Source organism: Rhododendron vialii, chromosome 5a (assembly GCF_030253575.1).
Source record: "Rhododendron vialii isolate Sample 1 chromosome 5a, ASM3025357v1".
NCBI classification, from domain to species: domain Eukaryota; kingdom Viridiplantae; phylum Streptophyta; class Magnoliopsida; order Ericales; family Ericaceae; genus Rhododendron; species Rhododendron vialii.
Window position 1 is genome coordinate 6,279,399 of NC_080561.1, and position 24,298 is coordinate 6,303,696.

Genomic DNA, 24,298 nt, shown 5'->3' on the forward strand with positions numbered 1-24,298 from the left:
TTATCTTTTTTTGTGTTTTCTTTTTTCAAGGTCACCTTTCGTCCACTTAAAAAATTCCATCTCTAGTCTAGTCAAAGACAGATCACACGACGAGGCTTTGGAATTCATAAAAGATCACTTTTTTGCAACCAGACCCTAAAATCAAACTTGATCAATTGTGTTGAGAGCAAATTCACCAACAACGATGGATTGGTAGGCAATACATACCTTTTTTCCAAGATTCCACCTGTCCTGTCTCCACTAGCCCCGCCCCTTTATATTCCTCAGCTATTACAATTTTTACTCAGAATACATTGAAGGGAAAGAGAGAGAGAGTGTCTCCACTAGCCCCGCCCCTTTATATTCCTCAGCTATTACAAATTTTACACAGAATACATTGAAGGGAGAGAGAGAGAGAGAGAGAGAGAGAGGGAGGGAGATGGGAGAAGTGTATGTGGAAGTGGATTCAGAAGTTTCAAGCCAGGATTATCAAACAGAGAGCAACCCAATAGAGGCTTGGCTACCCATAACCAAGTCCAGAAAAGGAAATGCATATACCTCCTCATTTCATCTGATTTGCTCTGGAATTGGACTCCAAGCCCTTTCACTTCCAATTGCATTTGCCGCCCTCGGTTGGTGAGCCAATTCTCTGCTTTTTACCACATACAGTATATGACTAACGTTAGATTTATAGTTTTTAAATGGGGATGGTTTCTTGTTGCTTATTTATTACTCCCTCCGTTCCCAAATAAGTGTCCGGCGCGCAAAATTAGGCCTTCAAAAAGATGCATTTGTTTCATTAAAAAAATTAAATTTTTTTCACAAATCAATAGATAGCAATGAGTTTTATTAGATTGTGAAAAAAAATTAATTTTTTTAATAAAAAATATGCATTTTTGCAAAGTCTAGTTTTGCGCGCCGAACACTTATTTAGGGACGGAGGGAGTACTACTACTACGTTGATTTGACCAGAAATGAGCATCTTCTTTTTCTTCTTTTTCGACAGAGGTATTCAGGTCAGCTTACGCGACGGTTAAAGGTGTTCAGATCAATTTACACGCATTTTAACTAAGGGGGTGTTTCGGTTTCTTGAAAAAGTATTTTTTGAAAAAGAAAGTAATTTCAAACTCAAAAATCGTATGTTTTTCACAATAATTTTTCTACAAATATAGATCTTGTTTAATAGATCTCATTGAGATCTTTTATACGATGCAAAAAAAAAATCAAAAAATTATTTTCCATTTTCATTATATTTGAGTTTGAAAATTGGAAAAAAGAATTTTTAAAATAAGAATGTAAATTGGAACACCACCTAATCCATCGCCGGTTTAGTCAAAGGCTTATCTACGCCAAGTCTAAGGGATTCACAAAAAGTTATTTTTATGCAACTTGACTTCAAGAATCAAACTCTGGTAAATTGTGTGAGAGCAAATCCACCGACCAGACTGACCCTTAGAGCTCAGATATGAGCATCTAGTTGGATTGCATATTCAAGATGACCACATATTCAACGTACGGTTAAAAGAAATATTGGCCGTGATTAATAATCGATATATAGTACGAAAAATCGTGGAATATAAAATGACAAGGGCATGGTTAAGATTTAGGCTCGAATTTATCATCAATAATATATAATCACAATACCTGTTCAAAAAAAAAAAAAATCTCAATACTATGGGGGGATTGTGGTGTTATTAGTACAAATGTACAATAATTACTAAATGGGATACGTATAGGTCATATAACCTAAACCGCCCAAAAGTGCTTTTTTTTTTTTTTATAACTAGGCGTCCAGGCTAATTTTCATGCACCTCGACTAATCTTGGAAAACCAATCCGGTGCGAGGCCCCTTTAACCCAAAAGTGCTTTGTTACACGAACATTTTTCGGAAATTCTGGGGAGACGCCTCTCGGCCACTCTCGGGCCACTCCTCTCTCACAAGCAATGGGCTCCGCACATCTGCGGACTCCACTGCTTGTGAAAGAAAAGTGTCTGGGGAGTGACTGAAAGGCGTGTTTGTAGCATGATTGATATAACATATGAGATTGATTGAACTCATTCTGGCCTGGTGAATTCTGAGCCACATGAAGAATGATGATCTCAAAAATTGATAAAAGTACAGAGCTTTAGGACAGGAACTTAGATCCACCTTTTCTATGGTTGCAGGGTTTGGGGTATACTATCTTTGTCACTTGCATTTGCTTGGCAACTCTACACCATATGGCTTCTTGTCCATCTCCACGAACCCGTCGCTGGAACTAGATACAGCAGATACCTCCGACTATCGATGGCAGCCTTTGGTAAGTAACCATATATGATACAAGATTAAGTTCTTTATGCCGGTAGTGGAAACCGTGGTTTTCTGCCACCGCCATTGTGGGCCCCACCATGCGTTTATTGTTGTAATTTAAACTGTGCGCGTTTATGATATACCCCCCTTAAGACAAAAGGATTCATGAGCGGCCCAAGATTTTTGGACCCTTGTGTGCCAAGAACTCATTTGTCTCAACTGATTTCAGGTGAAAAACTGGGGAAGTTACTGGCAATATTTCCAGTAATGTACCTATCAGGGGGCACATGTGTGTTGCTAATTATCAATGGGGGAAAGACCATGGAGCTGTTCTATCAAACCATGTGTGAGAATGGGCCACCATTATGCAATCCAAAGGCATTTACCGGAGCAGAATGTTTCTTGGTTTTCACATGCTTGGCCATCGCCGTGGCACTCTTTTGCCCCAACTTGAATTCCGTAGCTGGGGTCTCATTTATTGGGGCAATCACAGCCGTTGGATACTGTACTTTGATTTGGGTCTTGTCCGTATCCAAAGGCAGGCCGGATAGTGTACCTTATGCCTCATCTATGGTGACATCATCGGCGATGGGGAGATTTCGTGGCGTCTTGACTGCGCTTGGGATTATAGCTATTGCTTTCAGAGGCCACAATGTTGTGCTTGAGATACAGGTAGAATAACAGTAATGCTAAAAATTCAGGAATTTTTTCGCAGAAAATTGTCTGGTATCTTCCAGCATGAAATTCCGGACACTGTTTTAATTGGTCACATATTGGTTCATGATTCACATGGTTTTCTGTTATGGTGAAATTTTATTGGACACTTGTTGATGTAGGGAACATTGCCTTCAAATCCAAAGCATCCATCCAATGAGCCAATGTGGAAAGGAGTGAAAGTATCATATCTAATTATCTCTCTGTGCTTATTTCCCCTTGCAATAGGTGGATACTGGGCTTATGGCAACAGGGTAAGGGACATGATTTCGCTCAAGATCTTTTGTTTCTGATTTCATGTAGAGAATCCAAATGCAAATTATCGTAGATGATGATAATAACTTTGTTTGTTCCTCACCAATGTCAGATACCTACCGGCTGTGGATTTCTAAGCGCATTTTCAGTACTCAATAAACGCAACACCTCAAAGTTTGTGAAGGGTTTCATTTATCTACTGATAGTCATAAGTTGCTTGTGCTCATTCCAAATCTACGCAATGCCATTTTTCGACAACTTGGAGTTCATATACGTGGGCAAGAAAAACAAGCAATGCCCAAGGTGGCTTCGCTTCGGGCTCCGGTTCTTCTTTGGAGGATTGACATTTTTCATAGCAATGGCTCTCCCGTTCTTAGGAAGCCTGGCAGCTCTCCTTGGAGGGATCACGTTGCCTCTGACTCTTGCTTATCCATGTTTTATGTGGCTCACCATCATGAAGCCCCGGCCAAACAGTGCAATGTGGTGGTCTAATTTATGCCTAGGGTGCTTAGGCATATTGTTGAGTGTTTTGTTAGTAGTCACCGCAGTGTGGAATTTAGTGGTCAATGGTTTTGATGCCAATTTCTTCAACCCCCATTGAATGATCCATAATCGAAAGAAAACGCATTTGTTTGAAAATATGAGCTCTGTTGACTGTTGTGTGCACAATCAGATCACTAGGTATTCAAAACTCGTGCGGGAGAATGGCATCAAAATGGTTTGATTCTGGCATATAAATTTCAATGACGCAAACCATACAACACGATTACACAATTGAAGAAGGCAACTCATGATGTGTAATCGGAGGAATACACAATTGAGAAAAAAGTTTGACAGAGAGCAATGAAACAGAAACCATAAACTGTTCAGGATTTGATCAATACCAGATGGTGAAGTTTCAATAAGGAACCAAACTCCAACGACCCTATTTTATTGATGAATAAGAAAATGAAATTTCATTTGCCAAATAGTATTGACTAGCAGAAAATAATACTACAATGCAAAACTAAACAACTATACCTAATTTCAAGAGCTTTCTAAAAGAATTTTTCTTCTATAGTAGGGAGTCATCAAAATTCGAAAGTTTCATTCAAGTCTGAGGAGTCATATCTGCACAAACCTGTTTTTCCTTTGGGACTAATCTCGTTGAGAAGCTCCTGTCCTTTCCTCTGCATCTTTAGGTAGTGGTGTGGCTCCTCAAATAACTGCAGGATCTGCCAAATAGAATGAAGAACACAGCTAATTAACTATTTTTGAATATCCATTCCAGATAAGCACTTTTTAACTTTATTTTTAGATCATCATTCACTCTTCACGCTGCAACAACAACAACAAAAATGTTGTTTGAGAATTAACTTTGAATGTAGTTCCTCTAGTGGACTATGTTAGGAGTCTTAGGACATGTGTGAACATTGAGTCCGACGTGGGATAAAAAGAATGAAGGGTTAGGCTAATTATAATATTGGATGCCTCACCACTAGGCTTAAGCTTTCAAGTAGGTCTGAGTACATCAAAGTATATGGGGGCGAAGTCACGTGAAGTCTTGTGGTGCAGACTCTGTAGTTTCTCCTCGGCACATTAGGCCTTCTGGAGATTCAGTATGGAGTACAAACTCCCAACATGCTGCAAAGCGAAAACTTCTGAGTTTTGAGTTTTATGCGATCCTCCTCTACAACTAGGAAGAGCAAAACCAAAAACTCATTGACATTTCGGAATTCTTCTTTAAGCTGCATTCTCGACCAACAATTATTGGTTCCTAGTTCAAAACTTGTTACCAAAAAAGCAAGATGGGTCATTTTATTTGATAGAACTAAAACAAAGTCAATTACTGCTTTTCTCCTGAAGACAAAGGCTAGTAGTATGATGAAAGGAATGAAAACATACAGTTTTCATGTCTGGCCTTCTAGAGGATGAATGCAAGAGGCAGAGGCGCGCTGCAGTCATCATTGTTTGCATCTCATCCTTGTCATAGTCTTCGTTCAAATGAGGATCGATTAGACGTTCACATAGGCCGCAGCTGAGTAAAGACCGTGCCTGCAAGTCTCACGGCATTACATTGTCGAACCATTGTTGAGTTGGAAAAAGAAATTTAAAAAACAGTAACACAAGATCAATGCTCCATTTGTTTCGGCTGAAAATATTTTTCCAGATTCTGACAGAAAATGGTTTCTTGTATTCAGTTGCAACACTGAAAAAGATGGCATAGTGGCTCTGGTATTGATGGTGGTGGGTGGTGGTGCCGGTAGTAACAGTGGTGGGTGGCAAGGTGATGGTTTTGGTTAAATGGTAGTGGTGGTAGTGGTGCGGGGGTGGTAGTGTACTGATCTGAAAAACGCTAGCGATCTCTACAAAGTGAAAAACGTTCTCTGCTGAATTCAACTTGTTTTCTGTTGAAACCGAAAACATTTAGACTATTGATTCACATTGCACCAAAAAGCAGAAAATACATGGCCTTTTCTCTTACCCAGAGCACCAAGCTTTCGTGGTTAGATGCTTCGGTTGTCTGAATAGCCTCTTTACCGGTGATAAGCTCCAGGAGCACAACCCCATAAGAGTACACATCTACTTTTTCATCCACTTTTCCATACATCATATACTCCGGAGCCAAGTATCCGAAGGTCCCAACCACGCGAAATGGCTTTGTGCGCCCTGAGACTTGCTGATTTTGCTGATGCACTATTGCTACTCCAAAATCTGATAACTGTGGACATAAAACAAATTGCACATGTAGATCCAAGATTATAACCTTGGTTAAAGTAGGAACACATTGTATTGCACATGTTCAGGTACTGATCATGACTGGGAAAAACATGGCTGATTTTGACAAGTATGCATTTGTGAACTAGGAATCCCATTATTTAAGCTGTAAACGTTGAGCTTGATGACAACTGCTGGAGATATCAAAGCTAAATCAACAATGTCTCTTATTATGCCAGCATGATGTAGAAGGAACCGGCTTCCCTCCGGTACCTTTTAGGAACTGGACCAAACAATTCGCCCCCATTGAGCCTAAGCTAGCAAGAGTCAAATTTTGATCAATTGAATTGATCTGTAGACCATTCATGCAAACAAATGAAGTTGATCGGACATCCCTATATGACTGCTTGAATCAAATGGACAGTGGCAATTCTGATTGTCCATTATTATCACGGTAAATAGGATTTGATCAGATGACTATGAATGCCTAACTAAGCTTCTACACATCAGGACCTACAAATGAATGGTTCATGTCATCAAAATGAATCAAATAGACAGTCGCAATTCTGATCGTCCATTATTTTCACGATAAATATGATTTGATCAGATGACTATGAATGTCTAACTAAGCTTCTACGCATTAGGGTCTAATATGAATGGTTCACATCATCGAAATGAGCCTCGTGATGGCCCGGAAAAGAAGCTGGGGAAACCCTCCCAAATCATAAAGAGAACTAAATCACAACTTACTTGGGGTTGGCAATCATCAGAAAGCAGAATATTAGATGATTTCACATCTCTATGAATAATTGGAGGGGAGAAAGAATGGAGGTACTTTAGTGCCTTCCCCACACCAATTGCTACCCTCATCCTCTCACTCCATTGAAGGCACCTTAGCCTCTGCTTCAAGCTTCCCTTCAACAAATTGTACACAATTGCATTCACCTCTTTCCCATAACAATACCCAATAACCTGAACAACACTCTCATGCTTCAAACAACTCAAAATCTCCATTTCTCTAAAAAGGTCCTCAGCTGAATTCTCTGTGTTTTTCATGACCTTCACAGCTGCAGCACAACCACTGTTGAGTTCGGCCCGGAAAACCATACTGTTTCCACCCTCTCCTATCACCATTTCTGGGCTGAAACCATTAGTTGCGCTACTGAGTTCTTCTGGTTTGAATCGCCGAGACCCCTTTATATCTAGTGTAGCCAATATCTGGAACAATTCCTGTGTCATGGGCTTCCTAAGGCTCAAATTTTCAGGTTTTTGTTGGAGTGGTGTTGATTTTGAGCAAGATGGCATTGACCGTGATTTTTGTATCTGATGGGTAGTTCCTGATTGTTCAGAGGAGTTGTATGTTGGTGTTGAAGAGAGAGAAGACTTAAGGACTTTCGTTGTGGAGCCCTCTTGTGAAGTTCCTTGTCTCTGCATTAAGATTTTTCCTCCTTGGTTCATTACAAGAAGTGAGCAAGTGGGAGGCAATGCTTTCAAGCAATTGGTGAGGGTTGAATTGTTGGGCCTGCATAACAAACACCCATGAGAGAGAGAGAGAGAGAGAGAGAGAGAGAGAGAGAGAGAGTTATGGTCTATTATATAGGTTACATTGCATTCCTTCAATGGTGAACTCTGCCATTTCTTAAAAACCTTCGTGCTTATTGTAAGAATTGTACGGCCATTGCAGTGAGGATTGAAGGTTCCAGAGGGATACTTAGGAGCGCAATTCTTGTGAGGATGTGTATGCGTCAAGGCTGATAAATGAGCAGCCGAGATTGTTCGAGCTTGGCTTCAAACTCAAAGAGCTTAGAGAATATGTTCAAGCTTAACCTGTTCATCAGTCTCCAATAAGCTTTCACTGAACATTTCTCGAGCCGCTCGAAACCTCATAAGTTGAACAAGACAAGTAGTAACTTGTCCAAGCTTAGTTTGAACAAGCTTCAAAGAAAGGTTCAAGCTTGGTTCAACTAACTGAACTCGAACACGCAGACATGAGCTCAGACTCGAGTAGCTTGGTTCATTTACCAGCCCGTGTGTGTGTGTGTGTGTGTGTGAGAGAGAGAGAGAGAGAGAGAGAGAGAGAGAGAGAGAGAGAGAAGTTTTTATTGTTTTCTTCAGTATACCATGGTGAGCTGCTGCATCCAACTACTAGAACTGTTGCAAAGTTGATCCTGACTTGATGGGCTAAACCAGTAATGTAGGAATCTGCTCCACAAACCTTCACTTGAAAATCCACCTGCTCTCAACAAAAACCACCACCACATTACTCAGATTGCTCTAATATCATTCCCATTTGACAAAAAGGTGGGATTTTTTCTTCTTCTTCTTCTTCTTTTTACCTGTTTAGATTTGCAGATGTCTTCATGGGTATGGAAAGAGTTAGGATCAAAGGTATCACTTGGTTCCAACACATGAACAGCAAATACACTGTCCCCTGGCATGGCCTCCATTGCCAGGAATCTCCTCAGTAGTTCTCTGCTGCAGTTATCAGATTTCAGACCAACTATAATTGTTCTCTTCTTCACTGTTCTGATCCTGAGGAGCGATTTCAGCAATCCCCCATTGATGTTATGGCTTCCAGCCATTTCTCTGACACTGAAATTATCACATGTCAGTATTTGAGAACAGAGACTTATCTCAGAGTACTTCATGCAAAGTCTGTGATCTTTATGGAGGGAACATCTCTCTAGTCCTCCTACGGGTCTATTTTAATGACCAAAACCGTTCATGTTTTGGACCTTGTTGGGACCATCAATCAAGTCAAAAATCACGTTGATTGAATACCGATTAATATATATTACCGAACACATTCTCATTTACATCCAGATAAATCTCTAGTGATGATAAGTCAGATTGATGTTCGATCAACGCGTATCTTTGGCATGGCTGATGCTCTCAAAAAGTTCTATGCAACAAACGATTCCAATGAAGTATGTCCCCCCGATTCCCTTTTACAGGAGGCAAGAGTCCAAATCACCGAAGGCATATGTAAAAGGGAATCGGAAGGGCCCTGCCATAAGCTACAACGATTCGCCTCCTCTTCTACCTTTTACCACGAAAACAAAAGAAAAAGCTTTGGTTAAAGCACTTCAGTGCCGAGATGAACACTTCGAAGACGGCACAGTGTCGGCGTACTAGTGGCATTCGGATTTTGTCGTAAAAGACTAAAGAAGGTACCTAACATTTGCAAATGCTATCAGTTCTACATATTAATGGAAATGGACCAGACCAGATGAAATTAAATGAGTGAAAAGGGAATAAAGTAATAAACCACTTAAATATTGGAGGCTAGAAGAGTCCAAATCACCCAAGGTATACGCAATAGGGAATCGTGAGTAAGAGAAAACGCTCTATCACGCGGCTTCTGACTCGTACTAAAGTTCAGCTGTTTTGCCTGCACGTCAACCACCAAGTTGGTAACTAATACGAATTCAATTCATTCATTATGGTTCTGTTTATCCTGAGAGTGGGCAGCCAAATATAAGCACAGCAATCTCTTCGAAAGAGTTCTCTTAGATAGTTTAGCTAAGCCCACGCACAAAAATAGTGCCCAAATTATTTGGCATCTTTGTTCAGTAAAAATATGTGTTTTTTTTTTTTTCCCCACATTGGATTATTGTTTTGCATGTAGGTCAGCTTATTGAATGAGCTAGAAAAAAAAGAAAAAGAAAAACTAGTCCAGTGATGTTGCAGCCTCGACCTCTAATTCAATTGGGCCCTCCTAAGATCTGATGGCCAAGATTTGTCAGCATTTTCCTTTCTACTTGAACTATGAAAACCAACTCCATCGACTGTGTTCTAGATGTGGGATAAATTGATGCATACAGTTGGATCCCTTTCCAAGCAGATCAATTTTGGGGGGGGGGGGGGGGGGGCCAATTGGTAGCACTTTAATATGATTGTTTCTCCCCCTTACATTCTGTTTCGCTTTACCCATGAATGTATATCTCCAAGTGCAAGACTAGTTTGCAATTCAAGGTGTCCGAGCAAATTTACGTTAATCTCAACTGTTTCTCTGGAAACAGCCCACTAGCAGGGGCCAATGCATGACAAAATCTCATATAACCGGCCACACAATTGTAAAAAACTTAGGAGTTTCGAACATTGAGACCTAAAAAGAAAGAAGCGATAAAATTCAGGCCTAGGCCAACTCCTTAATAGCAACATGTAGGTAGGTCAGATCTTCAGAAGACGGGATCGATGTATTACTGGAGAAAACATGTTTCTTTCATTAGTTGAAAATCAAATACAGGGAGAAGCGAAGACTTCAACAATTATAACTGTCATGAAGTAGCGCATTGGTTAGCACCTGATTGTCTTACTAGAAAATTTGTTTTTCAGCCAGGTTGTATCCTACCTGGGCTTGACATTTTGCTTTGTAATTCATTAGTTGAAAATCAAATACAGGGAGAAGCGAAGACTTCAACAATTATAACTGTCATGAGGTAGCGCATTGGTTAGCACCTGATTGTCTTACTAGAAAATTTGTTTTTCAGTCAGGTTGTATCCTGCCTGGGCTTGACATTTTGCTTCGTAATGACGTATCCCGCTGATTTCGTTCTGTGTAAATATAATATCTTTAGCTACCAAGGCATGAAACCCTAATGTGGTTTCTTTAACACCTAGGACACCAGCAAAGCAAACCGTGAGCTACAAACACCATGAAGTAAATGGAGTACCCCATAGGTTTTCTGGTGAGGTAAAATTGTATGGACAAGTCATTAAATAGGACACAGTCCTTGAGTAGGCAGGGCTCTGCCCTTCCATCCAAGGAATTGATGAAGGGGCCACTTCCATACTTACACAACTAATATTTACAACCAGAGGGCCAGGCTTGTGTTTCCCATTGATTATCGACAAGAGTTTCCAGATCGGCACGTAAACCAATAGCATGATTTTCACGGATATCTGATTTCTGCTCAGCCAATTTTTGGCAAATAATCTCATCATTCACTAGTGCAAAAGCCGAAGCTCCGTATAGCTTTGGAGGAATTCATAGCACTTAAAAAGCTTCGAATTTGGGATCACAAATCTTGGCCTTCTAGGAGTTAGGATCACAAATTTTTTGGATTCGCATTGTAAATTTTAGTACTATCCCTCGGCAAAATCTATTCGGTGCATTATCATCCAAATATTTTTATAACTTTTTATTATTTAAAAAAATATTGCGACTATAATCCAGCAGGGAAATGATATTGACACTCCAAAAATTGATGCAAGCACTCCAAAATCACTGTAATTCCAAAGCCACTTTCCTTTGTTTTTTGGAGTGCCAGCATTAATTTTTGGAGTGCTAATATCATTTCCCATCCAGAATATACAAGAGAGAAAATAATTAGCTCCCAAATATATCCTTCAATTTCTTTTCCAATTTTTAGCTTTGCTATGTACACACTATTTCGAACACACCACTTGATAATGTGGAGTCCAACAATCTATTTTAACAATCTGGACAGTTCATTTTATAGCTCCAAACGTGTAAATCAATCTTGCAAAAAATTAGATCGATCGGGTATCGGTAGTGCTTTGTTCAAAACAATTGAAAGGGGAGAAGAATATCAACAATCCAATTTTTTCAAGAAAAATGTAAAGTTTTGAGATTGCTACCAATGTTCAATCAACCTAATTCTTTGCATGACAATGTTTATGTCAAGATCCACAAAATGAATTATTCGAATTGTCAAACTACGTTGGTGGAGTAGTGTGGATTCTTCCACAACAAACAACCCCCACACCCCCCCCCCCCCCCCCCCCCCCCCCCCGATGGCCTGGAGCCTTAAAGAAATTGGACTTGGTGTGGGTATAAAAGTAAAATTGGGCCCACTGGGCTGGAGTATGTTTTTCTTGATCTGGACTGAATATTTATGTTGCTAAACTAGTGGTGATTTTAGGCCGTGAGATACAATCTAGAAAGGCGGCCTTAAACCCAAGGGGAGACAAAAGCCAAGAAAAACGATTGTCGATTTTTTATGGAAAAATGACGGCTTAAGATGTGTTTTGATAATTAATACCCGCCAAAGACATATTGAGAGCATTTATTAATACTGAAAAATATCCTTGGCGGATATTAATTATCAAAACACGTCATTAGCCGTCATTTTCCCATTCTTTTTTTTTCTTTCTAAATCGGACATCCGGGCTAGTTTACTTGCACCTCCACTAATTCTGGAATCCCGATGTTAACGATCAGGAAAACCCTCGAGCGGCCTCAAGTTTTAAATTGTTTGGTCACCATGAAATCCGAACAGGCCATCTCACAAAGGACAAGCATAGATTGTCAAATTTTGACAAAGACTAATCACTGTCCACTCGGAAGAGCCTTCTTTTGCTCAGCCATTTTTTTTGCAGTAGTAAATTACTACTGCTGTGCACCTGATGTAGTTCGCGTGCAGTGCGGTACGCGGATTGTCAGTATCTTCAATTAACGGTTGAGATATGTTTTTTAATTTTGACCGGTAATAAATATTGGAGTATCTTTTGCCAGTAAAAAATTTGTTTTTAATCTGGATCATTGATTGATGAGATCGACGATCGTGAGCTGCTCTACACGTTCACTACACCATATATCTACCAATCATCCAAACAAAATATAACTAGCTATAATACTATGTGCAAGAATTTTCCTCCACTCTTGCTCCGATTTGATTTCGGCCATTAGATCGGGTAAAATTCGGTTAGAAAATTAAAAAAAAATCTCGCATTATTCGCCGGTAAATAATGTACCCTAACATGGCAAGAGGAAATCACTTCTGAGAAGATTTGAGGGGGAACAAAATAGTTCCGATGAGATAACAATCGGTACCGGCGTTCCTATAGTGCAAGGGATCCCGGGATCTGTAGGGCGGTCCGCCTTACAGGGCTGTAGTGCTGCTAGTGCATCACGCCAGTCGTCCATTTCAGTAATCAATTGTCTGAATTGAAAACAAATTCTTTTAGAAAGGAGCATTAACAAACTCTTTCATAGAAGAAAATATTTTTCCTTGGAAGAATTTATTTTCGATATGGATCGTTAAAAACACTTTTGAGCTGTTCGGATAATACCCTACAGCCTTATAGTGCACCCATGCACTACAGGATTTTCGAATCTAATCTGGACCCGTTAAGAGTGTAGTGCACAAATCGAGTTGCTGATCCATCAAGGATTCAATAGTTTAGATTTCATCTCGACAAGGCACGACTCTAATCTGCAAGAGTCGAGATAAAATCTGAATATCATTGTCGGCTTGAATCGCGCACTACAGCCGAGGGAACCAAGTCCACTACCCTAACCGCCTTCAAATGATCTGTGTGGACTTTGAATTGAAAGTCTAGTGATCGGGTCCCTATAAATTTTGCTAGTAATACCCACATCATCATTATCATCATCATCATCATTGGGATTGTTTTTTCCTTTTAATCCCTTTGTAATCAGTGCCTTTTAAGTTCCAAGAATTTTTCCGTATGGCTTTCAAAAGGAGTAATTAAATTACTAGTAGTAACATGGCACATGGAGTACTAGCTAGTTTTGCACTAGATCAGTCCATATGGCACACGTTGAGCCCACCATAATTCTAACTTTAATTAATAAAGTATTAAAAATGTTGAGTCGTTTAGGCTTAAAGGGATCTGCCCGACTTTACCCTTTACTCTCGTTAGGTTTTAAAGTGGCATACAGTATATAATGGTCGAGTAGTTAAGGTGTCAATCTAGTTTTATAGTGCTTCTTACTCCCTGTAATGCCATTTTTTACTCTCTTTTTTCCCCATAAGTCTATCTAATTATTTTGTAAATATCGATAAATTTCTTTCCTTTGTTTTTAAAAAACAACAAAACATACGTCTATAGGAGAACTAATAACTTATTATTGCTTTCGATAAATTTTGACCTGTTAGCGTCTCAAATGTACAGTGAAGGACATCTAATTGATATATGCATATTTTTAAAAAAAAATTGTTTACGATACAATGTTGTCACATAATTTGTGAAACAAATAAACAATAAAAATGTCTTGTAAAATAAACTTTATCGCGCGCGGATGTGAAATAAACATTACATACAATCTGATCAAAATATGTTTATACGAGTTTATTTACTCATCAACATATACAAAATACGTTTATGAGTTATTTACTCACTCCTCATCCCCATTCCCCGAAAACTCGATCCGATCCATATAGGCTAGAAGACAAACTCGGTCCATTCCTCCTTGAATTGTTTTGTACGTACTGTAGTAGTTACAAGTTTGGCAACAACTATATCCCATGTTCAGTTACATTTTTAGTTGTTTACCTAAGATCTCCAGTAGATATTTTCGAGCAATGCTAGGTACCCCAAAACAACTCACCCAGAGAGTACCTCGAAAAGAAAAATTAAGGATTCAGATTAACTCAAAAGATGATCTAGACCATTGATTTTTTTTTTCGGGATACTTTCTAGATAAGTTTTTTAGGTTCCTAGCATTAATATAAATTTTCATTGTATTTATTTGTACTGTGACACTTGGACCCCGTTTGTTTAAGGATTTTGGATTTTAATTATTATCCAATTTTTCTCCAATCATTATTCTCATTTTTCTCGTTATCTTTCTCTAATCATTACTTTATTTTCTCTAGCTCCATTTTGCACATGAAATTACTAGTAACTTCACGTTTAAATTGAAGCGCATGTGTAAAAAAATGGAATACCAAAATCAATATCCTTGTACAAACTCTCCGACATGAAATATGTGGGACCCATATTGAAAGGATTCGTTGTTCAAAGTAGTGGCAAACCTGCTACGAAAAATTGGCCTACTTGAACGAGCTTCAAAAATTATCAATGGAGAGTTTGTGCTGCTCCCGACTTTTTGTTATTAGCTTTGGCTCATAATCAGAGAGGAATAGTAGTTCCTCGTTTTGTAAAAGGAATAGTAGTTCCTCGTTTTGTAAAAAACCTTCACTCTTGTACTCTTTTTGACTTAATATAAATTATGTTGTGGGTTTAAAAATAAATAAAATTATCAATGGTTCCCACATGCACCACTAAGCGCCATTGGAGTGTTCAACTTGTGGGATGCAGTTCACCCATTTTCATTTTTCAGTCCAGATTACCGGCCTTGAGTTCAAAATCCGGACCATTCGTATATTTTACCCATACATTATCCGGTTGGGTTTTGGGGCGGGACTAAACATTCGGGTCGGAGTCGGAGTATGACAAACCCCATTCCACCCCGCCCCGTTGTCATTCCTACTGTCAACTCTTTTAGGGCGAATTCATACGAGTCTTTATACCTGACCCGTCCAGTTGTCATTCCTACTATAGGGGTGATTTCGGTTCGGTTAGAGGTGAAATTTTCGAAAACCGATTCGGTTCGGTCCAAATATATCTAGGATAGATCCCGACCGAAGTTGAGTTCGGTTCGGTTCGGTCGGAGATTTCGGTCCGCCCGAAATATTAAAATTTTGTTTAATTTAAAGTGCATATATGTAATATATATATATATATATATATATATTTTATATATAAATATTTTATGTAATTTTTAATATAAAATATATAGTTGGTTGGTTCGGTCCGGTGAAATCACAGAAAACCGAGACCGAACCGATTTTGATTCGGTTCGATCTGATCCGGTCTGAAAAATTTCCGCCATCATCCTGACCGAAAACTGAACCGATTGATCGATTTTTTTAATTTTTTTGGATCCGTGGGATTTTATAACACCTCTACCTACTATCAACTTTTTTAAGGGCGAATTCATACCAGCCTTTATCCCTGACCCGACTGGCAGACAAAATGGAATAGTCTTCTGATATTACTAGAGGTACAAGTAAAGCCGGCAAAGGCGGCAATAATTGACAGGCCCGTTGGCCGGGAAAGGATTAAAAACGATACTGCAACACGCAAAACTGACCTGCAATGAATAGGGTAATTAACCTGTAAAAAACGTAACCCGACCGCCGGCCTGCTTTTTTTTTTTTGGGGGGGGGGGGGGGGTTCAGCACTAGGGTTACCTCACCTCTCACAGTCTCACATGCTCGAGTTCCCCCAAGCCCCAACCATCTTGCTTCCAATTATTTGGATCTAGGGTCCCTCTTGTTTCCATCATCAACTCGTTGACTTACGGCTGTTGTCCAATCATTGTGAAGGCACTGTAACATCGGTAGCTATAGACATTGTATTGCGTTCGTGTTAAAATTCTCTCAACCTTAATCCGGCGACCTGTTTAGCTATTCGTGTTGTCGTGTCGGACCGTATTCGTATTTTGTGTCACAAATAGATGATCCTAACTTGCTAACTTTGTACCGCATTCGTGTCAGGTTATAATCGTGTTCGTTCATAAATTCTCACCCCGCGCGTCGTGTCGTGTTCGTGTCAGAATTCTCTCAATCTTAACCCGATCTGTTTAGCTTCTCGTGTTAATGTGTCTTTTCATATTCGTGTTCTGTTTCAGAAATAGTTATTCTTAACCTGCTAAGAGCAAGTTTATTAGTAATTAGGTAAAAAAAACTTGAGAACAGTTCACATTTTTTGTTTTACCTATTCACATTTCTTTCAATACTACACCAATACTATTTATTTAACCTATCTTCTATCGAAATATGTTTTCTTTCTTTCTCCAAAAGTGCACCAAAGTACAGTTTTTTTTTTTAAAAGAAAGAGGAAGAGAGAGGGATGGAGAGAGGAGAGAGAAAATAATGTTTTAATTTAGGGCTTGTTCGGACAAAAAAGTCATTGGCTTTCTCGCCAAAAATAAGCCAAACAAACCCACATAAAAACAAAAATAAGCCAATAAGCCACTTTTTTCGTCTTTATTCAAAAAATATTGGATTTCGATCAAAATTTTATACTTTTTAGATTCCTCTCGTCATGAAGATGCAATAATCTTCAAAAAAATGAGAATAAGCCAAGTGATACGAAAAAAATTTGAATAAAGACAAAAAATAAGCTTGCTAATTTAGCTATAAAGCTAATTTAGCTTTGCCGATAAACTTGCTCTAACTTTATGTTGTGTTCTCGTGTCAGAACTTCAGAACCCTAGCTATACCAATAAAGGAAAATGCTATAATATGCACACACAGAGAAAAAAAAAATCAATAATATATCCAGAAGATGTATAGATACTTGCATCAGTGCGTATCAATACGTGTAGAAATAATAGAATGAAACTGTACGAATCAACAAAGGACATTTGTTGAGGGAAAAATTGGACTGTCGAAGTTTAGCAGTCCTTTTGATTCATAAGAAGATATCTTCCCATAATATCGCTATTTCGGCTGCCAGAAACGTATATGACACGTTTTGATATTATATAGAGCTATTCTTTTGTATATAAAAATATCTTGATTACGTGTTACAGCCGATATAGACTTTCAAATCTCATAGTGGTCCGATCGATTTCCAAATCCATTAGCTTATTAAAGATTTAAACAAGTCACTAATTAATGTACCACATGTGACCTTGGCAACCTTTTAGTGGATGTATTCACGCATGTATTGCGTCATGCATTGAAGTGGTATTTCCATGCGTACATTTTAGTGTTTTAATTTGTAAACTAATTAGTGTGTTCGTAGTACTATTGCTCGTTCTGAAGATAAGAATATTCATTCGATTAAATCAACGTATCAACACTCGATCGAACTGGATAATAGGGAACTGGATTGGAGCTAGCGTGGTTCTGTTTATTTAAATGTAGGATTGATAAGGAGTATATGATTTTGTTGATGAACGGCTGAGATCCAATCATTCCGGGATTGGTCACACTCCATTGAAAGGTCAATATACATACGAAAAAAACATAAAAGAGGTCCACTCAAACCTTGTAATACTACTGAAGTTTTTCTGACGGTAAACAGTGTTTGGCCTAGCTTCCGCACAACTCAAGTAATTCCCTTTCCGGATTGGTCAAAGGGAGGTTGTCCACTCCGAAACTAGGAAATTCACAAGAAATTACTTTCTTTCGTTCTGACTTCAAGAATCGAACATGATCAATTGTGTGAGGAGCAGCTCCAACAATTAAAACCAGACCGACCTTAATTGGGACTTGATTCTACTGATTCAGTGACGCAGCAGATCAGATCTCGTCCTCCGATGCTTTAAATGTTACGCACCACATGCATCTAGGAGTAATTTTTTGTACAAGCATGTCCCTTGCATATTTCTTTCTCGTGTTAAATATATTAGGATTAGTAGGGAGAAAATGGGAAAAAACAATCCTTCCTAGAAAGTCCAATTCGCTGACGGGGAGGCGATCACGTTAAAAATTAGTATTAAAATATTTTCTGATTTGTTATTGTTTTTATTTTTTGGTTAAAATGGAAGTACTTTGCATAAAACAAACACAAGAATACATATATTGGATCTTCTTAAAACACGACGTTGAAAGATAAACTAGAGAAATAGAACATTTCGATTTGGCGTCTTATGCAAATAAAGTCGGCACACTTGTTGCTCACCCGCTTGACTCGTTTTGCCGGCGATTCACCCTGCTACTGAAGAAATGACTTGCAATATTAAATCAAGGGTATTGAAATAAACTAATTATACTCCGATTTTTAAATTAAAAAAAATCAAATGAGTTGAATGACTTGGGAGGTTAGATGGCCAAATTCGGCGCGTATGATGTTATCGTCAATTTGACAATGGATCAACTTTGATTTTGCCAAAAAGATTTTTCAAAATTATTGATTTCTTTGGTACGTCAGAAATTAATTTTTCAAATTATGGCTTTGGCATTTAAATGAACGGAAAAGATATCTGCACCGACGGTTTCCGTAGGGAAACCGTACCGACGGCCACGCGTGACCGTCTCTGGCCACCGGTCGGCCGATCCGAGCCGTCCAAAAGTTTTTTTTAAAAAAAACGAGGGGGCCCCACGCGGGAATCAACGGCATTCGAGGTGTGTAAGGTTCTTGATTCGAGCACCCTTTTTTCGTGTATATATGTCGGATCGACCGTCCGATGGCCGAAAACGGTTACGCGTGGCCGTCGGTACGGTTTCTCGGTGCAAATAGTAGTACTCTTAAATGAAACTGTACGTCGTTTTGTCTATAGCACATGCAATTCCCTTCTCATTCCAAACCAAAGGACGGCAATTAATTCCTTCATTATTTGACTTCTTTCATTAACAGTCGTTTGTCTGCACCCAAGAAAAGAGTACTCTTTGTCTGTAGCTACATGCACCCAAGAAAAGAGTACTCTGTGGGATCCACACACACAACACACTTCTAGTGTGTGTGGTGGGGTGGTGGGGGACTTAGCGGGGTGGCTGTGCCTTGAGGGACAGCAGCCTGTTGTTTTGGGGCAAAACAATATCGTCCCGAGTCCGGAAATTTGATCCAAAACGTTTGCTTAAAAGATCTCATTACGTACTATGGCTTTGCAAAAAATCAAGTCGATCAAACATCGATAACCTTGTGAACAAATCACTTTTTTGACTGAATTTTTGGCTAAATATTTTAGACATTGCTAACAGCACTTAAAACAAACGGTCCCGCTAATGACCGCTATAATGCACCCCATAACCTCGTAAATGGAGTGGTATTATATCATTTTATGTCCATTCAAGCTCTGCATAGAGTATTTAAGAGCGTTTTTCCCTGTCAGAACATTATTGCCCCGTGTACAACTACTACTTTATTTTGGGAGCCAACTGTAGTTGTTTATTTGACATTTTTACCCTTTCTCACATCTTCTTTGGATTGCTTTGAGTTTTTTTCTTTTTCGGGAATAATGTCCGGATGAGCTACTTAGGCTCCGTTCCAGAAACCTTTTTAAAAAATAAGTATTTATTTTGAAACTTCTCAAAGAAAAATAAGAAGGGTTGTTCCAGAAAACTCAAATAAGCAGCTTATTTCACATTTTCAAACTCAAAAATAACGTAAATGAAAAATAATTTTTCAATTTTTTTTGCACCATATTAAAAATCTCAATGAGATCTATCAAATAAGATCTATATTGATAGGAAAATTATTTGCGTAAACACATAATTTTTGAGCTTAAAGATGCCTAAACCAAAAAATAAGTACTTACTTCTTATTTTGTGGAACAAGCCTTATTATTGAACAAAAAATAAGAACTTATTCAAGTTCTGGAACGGGGCCTTAATGATATCCGATTGAGTTGATTTTTGGTACACTTATTTTACTCGACGAGCTCTGCAAAGTGAACGATTTTTTCGATCATCCAAACGAGAACGGAGCGACAGCGATTTGTAGTACATAACACGCTGTGTAGCAATCTCATACATATAGGCTTACATGTAAGCTACAAATTCTAAAAAAGCCTTTACGTAAATCAAATTGAGATAATTTTTTCATAAGAACACATGAAAAAATATTTTAAAAATAACTTCTTGTTTGAATTATTATTTTTAATTCTTATTGAAATTTTTGTTTGTTTGTTAATTTTGCACAAACTTTTATGTATAATTAGCTCATCTTGACGAGAGGAATCAGTGAAGTAAAATTTATGACTTTTAAAAGAAAATATTCAAGAACAAGTCCAAAAGTCAAATTTTGGGGCTTTTTCTTAAATAATCCAAAAATATCTGAATATATATATATATATATATATATATATATATATATATATATATTGTTTGAAAATGCACGCAGTTATGTAAGGAACATTTAAAGTGGGACAGATGGAGTAAGAAGCTTAGTGAAATGGGGCCTAAAAGAGTTAAATATACAAAATCGTCTCGTCTCCAACTTTAAAAGGAAAGAAAACAAGTAAATCAAACTGAAAATAATAGTAGTTATGGGTCGAATCAGACATTCTATAGTGGGTCGGGAGCCCCTATGGTCACGCTCAAGGAGGGTTGCTACGCCGGTCGGCCCCTCCTACCCTTTTCATTATCAAAAAAAAAAAAATGAAAAAAATAGTCAGTTTTTTTAAAGAGAAATTACCATTATTGATGGAAAATGGAGAGGCTGATTTTGGTGCATTTGTTAGTGTGTGGGTAGAGAGAGATTGTCAGGAAAGATTGGGAACAACATAAAGGGTAGAAATGTCATTTCGGCCACTTGATAAAAGTATAGCTGCACACACTGACATTTGAGTTGACTGCACGGCTAAAAGGCTGCAAAGATAGGCGCGTGAGCTTTACAAAGGGGCGCTATATTGCGGTAGTTAGCATTTGCCTAAAACAAATGATTCGTTCACTAAGCTATCGATGTTTGATTGACTTATTTTTTATAGGGCCATAGTAAGCGCTAAGATCTTTCAAGTGAACGTTTCGGATCAAATTTTCGAGCTCGGGACGATATTGTTTTTCCCGGGATAGCAGGCTGCTGTCCCTCAAGGCACAGCAGCCTCCCCCTCCGAGGGGGCACATGTGATGTGAGAGAGTTTGTCTATTTGTGTGTGGTTTTAGAATTATTGTTGAGGTGTTGAATTGCTGATCCTTCCCCAACAATTATCACATTGTCTGATACTCGGGGGGTGTTTCAGATAGTAAAAAATTTGTAGATTTTTATTTGTGATTGAGAAGTTATGAGGTGTTTTTGATAGTGAATAAGTTGTTGAAAAATATCAAGTTGTTTTCGGTAGTGAATAAGTTGTTGATGAGTTTGTGAGTAGAGTTACTGTAGCAAAAAATATTTTTGTTCACAACTTTTTTGTTAGTGGAAACGAGATGACACAATAGTGAAACTTTTTTGTTAGTGGAAACGATATAGTAATGCGTTAAAGTTTTTTAAGATTTTTGTTTGTGGAAACACCTCCTCACTCCGTTCCATAAAATTGGTCCATTATGACACTATGTACAATTTTCAAACTTAAAATTTAAAAATATTTACTAAAATAATTTTTTGATTTTCTTGCACCATTCATAAAATTTTATCGAGATCTATCAAACAAGATTCATATTGCATGAAAAATTATTCCGGTAAGTACATGGCTTTTAAACTTGAAAATTGCATGTAATGTCATAGAGGACTAACTTTACGTGACAAAGAGAGTCATAACAACTTCTAATATATCATTATACGTGGTGCCTTAATACTACTTTGCAAAAGTTCTCTTATTTTTCTTACAAATCCAAACACTAGTCAAAATTTATAATCACCCAACATAAAAATTCGTAACACATTTAATTTAGGAAATTGATATTCACATATATTTTTTGTTATTTATAACGCACATTTTTTTTTGTATTTTAACAAAAAAAAAATTACACTTTCAACACAAAAAAATACAGTAAAAAAGAGTGTGAATATCATTATATCAAATCCCGTGTGAAAATCATTACGCAAATTTTTTCATAAAAATATAGGAAATTGATTTTCACGCTCCACTTTTTACTTATTGCGCTCCAATTTTAACGTGAAGTTACTAGTAGCTTCATAAACAAAATAGAGCACTATCAATAAAAAGTGGAGCGCGAATATCAATTTCTAAAATATTCCGTGTATTGTGGCAGGACTGGTGATGAATTTCTCCCTGTGGGACCGGGTCAAGGGGGTCCAGGTCACCAAAGATTTGATTGCGTGGGTGATAATCAAAAGCGTGGAAGAAGAAAAGAAAAAGAAGAAGAAAAGGACAGTGTCGGGTCGGATGTCCATTTGGTAACGCAAACCTCTGTCGTTATGTTGCGGAAAGACAACACCACAAACCTGCCTGCCTGCAACGCCGTCCTCTGCAGCAGCTCCAGTACAATATGCACTACTCCTACTCTCAATTAAGAGAGATTTTTCAGTGCCCACGGGTATATCCTATGTGATACTCGTTCGGCACATTTGAACCGATACATTTTTTGATGACTCAGATTGAAATTCTATCTCTCCTTTCACTCCAACACTTTTTTTTTTTGGTCTCTCCAAATCTAAGCCTTTCAAACACGGAATGAAGAGCTCGGATGCGCGAGTGGGCACCACGTGGTACATTCTTGGCACTGAATTTTTTTTCCTCAATTTAGGTTCATTTCTCCACAAAGTTATGAGTAATGCTACATGTACCGACGAAACCCGTAGGGAAATCGTACTGACGGTCGTGTCGGGCAGTCTTCGGCCACCGAACGGCCGATCCGAGCTGTCCAAGAATTCTAAAAAAGAAAACCAAGTGGGCCAATGCGAGAATCAATGGCATCCAATATATGTAAGGTGCTTGATCTAAACACCCTACACATATCGGATGCCATTGACTCCCGCGCAGACCCCTCGGTTTTTTTTTTTATAGAATTTTTGGACGGCTCGGATCGGCCGTCCGGTGGCCGGAGACAGCCCGTCGCGGCCGTCGGTACAATTTCCCTACGATTTGGTTGGTACCTATATCTTTTTCGCAAAATTATTCACACGGTCCCAACCCAATTTAGGCACATTTTCCCTTCTATTGGTCCAAATTTAGGCTCATTTCCTAGTTCCTACTACTATCGCAAGAAATACTATATAGTAGTTAGTAGTTGTACTATGGAAGCTCATTTGTGTAACCAAAGAAAATAATTGACCTGCAAAGTTGTCCGTTAATCGCTCGGACCATTGCGTGTCCAAAGAGTAGCTACATAGTCTTTGCTAAATTGGGTTTAATTTTGCAAATACAATAGGAAAACTGCTGATAATAGATAGAAAATGCATCGAATTAATCGTACAAAAATGCATTAGAGTGTGAATATGTATTTTAATCTCTATAACATGCATGTTAATCGTACAAGAACTCCAATTTTATACTACTATATAACATGCATGTTAGTCATACAAGAACTCCAATTTTATACTACTATATTGGTTAGAGTCAGTCACACGTTTGGGACATAAGGGCACAATTAGGTCTTGTGCTCTCTCTGTAAGGGGTTCCATCTCGAGTCTATGAGTTGATCAAAAATCGTTCAATTCATTTAGTTTGTTAAGTAGGTTATTGTGCAAAACATAAGATTAATTGAGCATTAGTCTCATCGATCAACCTAAACAAAATATATGCTTTGTAAAGCAACATATATATTGATGTCAAGAATTTTAAGAAGAAACTTTAATAAAATTGTATTTAGTTCATGATCTTGCCGGATAATATTATCAATCTTATTTTAAGAAAATAAAAAATAAACTTGACGAAATAAACTATTTAGGTCATAGTTTTACCACCAATCACGGATAAGTCAAGGCCGTAAAAAGAGAGAGTGTGTGTTTGAGAGCGGAATCCGACAATCGGTATCACGGAAAGATACTTGAACGAATCAATCACTTATCAAACATTAAATAAATTAATCAATCACCTACCAGTATTTGAATGAATGAATTGATTTTTCTACAATTGCAAATAAAATAAACTCCTTGCATCTTTCGTATCGTCCCACACATAGGTCGGTATACAATTGGCATCTATAGTACCAACACTATAATACAAATGTAATTTGAGCTCAAATCCTCATATCCTAATTTTTGTAATTTTGAGAGAGAGAAGGGTAGGAGAGG

General features: G+C 38.2%; 2 protein-coding genes across 3 annotated transcripts; one reads left to right on the forward strand and one right to left on the reverse strand.

Annotated features, from left to right (window-relative positions):
- The first annotated feature begins 285 nt into the window (after positions 1 to 285).
- Positions 286 to 3,902, forward strand: LOC131325572 (lysine histidine transporter-like 8). The gene is made up of 5 exons (XM_058357894.1): positions 286 to 615; positions 2,146 to 2,279; positions 2,499 to 2,941; positions 3,106 to 3,237; positions 3,351 to 3,902. The coding sequence occupies exons 1-5, from the start codon at positions 419 to 421 to the stop codon at positions 3,837 to 3,839; spliced, it is 1,395 nt and encodes a 464-aa protein (XP_058213877.1). The 5' UTR covers positions 286 to 418; the 3' UTR covers positions 3,840 to 3,902.
- A 227-nt stretch (positions 3,903 to 4,129) lies between these two features.
- Positions 4,130 to 8,966, reverse strand: LOC131325571 (probable serine/threonine-protein kinase PBL7). 2 transcript variants are annotated; one of them, XR_009199742.1, is made up of 7 exons: positions 8,272 to 8,966; positions 8,056 to 8,168; positions 6,686 to 7,457; positions 5,703 to 5,939; positions 5,123 to 5,272; positions 4,714 to 4,861; positions 4,329 to 4,452 (listed from the first exon to the last, which is right to left on the reverse strand). XR_009199742.1 is itself a non-coding variant. In XM_058357892.1 (6 exons), the coding sequence occupies exons 1-6, from the start codon at positions 8,581 to 8,583 to the stop codon at positions 4,309 to 4,311; spliced, it is 1,728 nt and encodes a 575-aa protein (XP_058213875.1). In that variant the 5' UTR covers positions 8,584 to 8,957; the 3' UTR covers positions 4,130 to 4,308. The 2 variants fall into 2 exon arrangements, 1 of the variants encoding a protein (XP_058213875.1); XM_058357892.1 differs by lacking the exon at positions 4,714 to 4,861 and having other exon boundaries at positions 4,130 to 4,452; positions 8,272 to 8,957.
- Between the last annotated feature and the right edge of the window lie 15,332 nt (positions 8,967 to 24,298).

What these genes read in the sequence shown, in the direction of transcription:
- LOC131325572 (XM_058357894.1), top strand. Translation starts at nt 419, where the DNA reads ATGGGAGAAGTGTATGTGGAAGTGGATTCAGAAGTTTCAAGCCAGGAT. An exon ending in GCATTTGCCGCCCTCGGTTG is followed by an intron (nt 616 to 2,145) that starts GTGAGCCAATTC and finishes CTATGGTTGCAG; the next exon opens with GGTTTGGGGTATACTATCTT. An exon ending in ACTATCGATGGCAGCCTTTG is followed by an intron (nt 2,280 to 2,498) that starts GTAAGTAACCAT and finishes AACTGATTTCAG; the next exon opens with GTGAAAAACTGGGGAAGTTA.
- LOC131325571 (XM_058357892.1), bottom strand. Translation starts at nt 8,583, where the DNA reads ATGAAGTACTCTGAGATAAGTCTCTGTTCTCAAATACTGACATGTGAT. An exon ending in ACATCTGCAAATCTAAACAG is followed by an intron (nt 8,169 to 8,271) that starts GTAAAAAGAAGA and finishes TGTTGAGAGCAG; the next exon opens with GTGGATTTTCAAGTGAAGGT. An exon ending in CTGATGATTGCCAACCCCAA is followed by an intron (nt 5,940 to 6,685) that starts GTAAGTTGTGAT and finishes TTATGTCCACAG; the next exon opens with TTATCAGATTTTGGAGTAGC.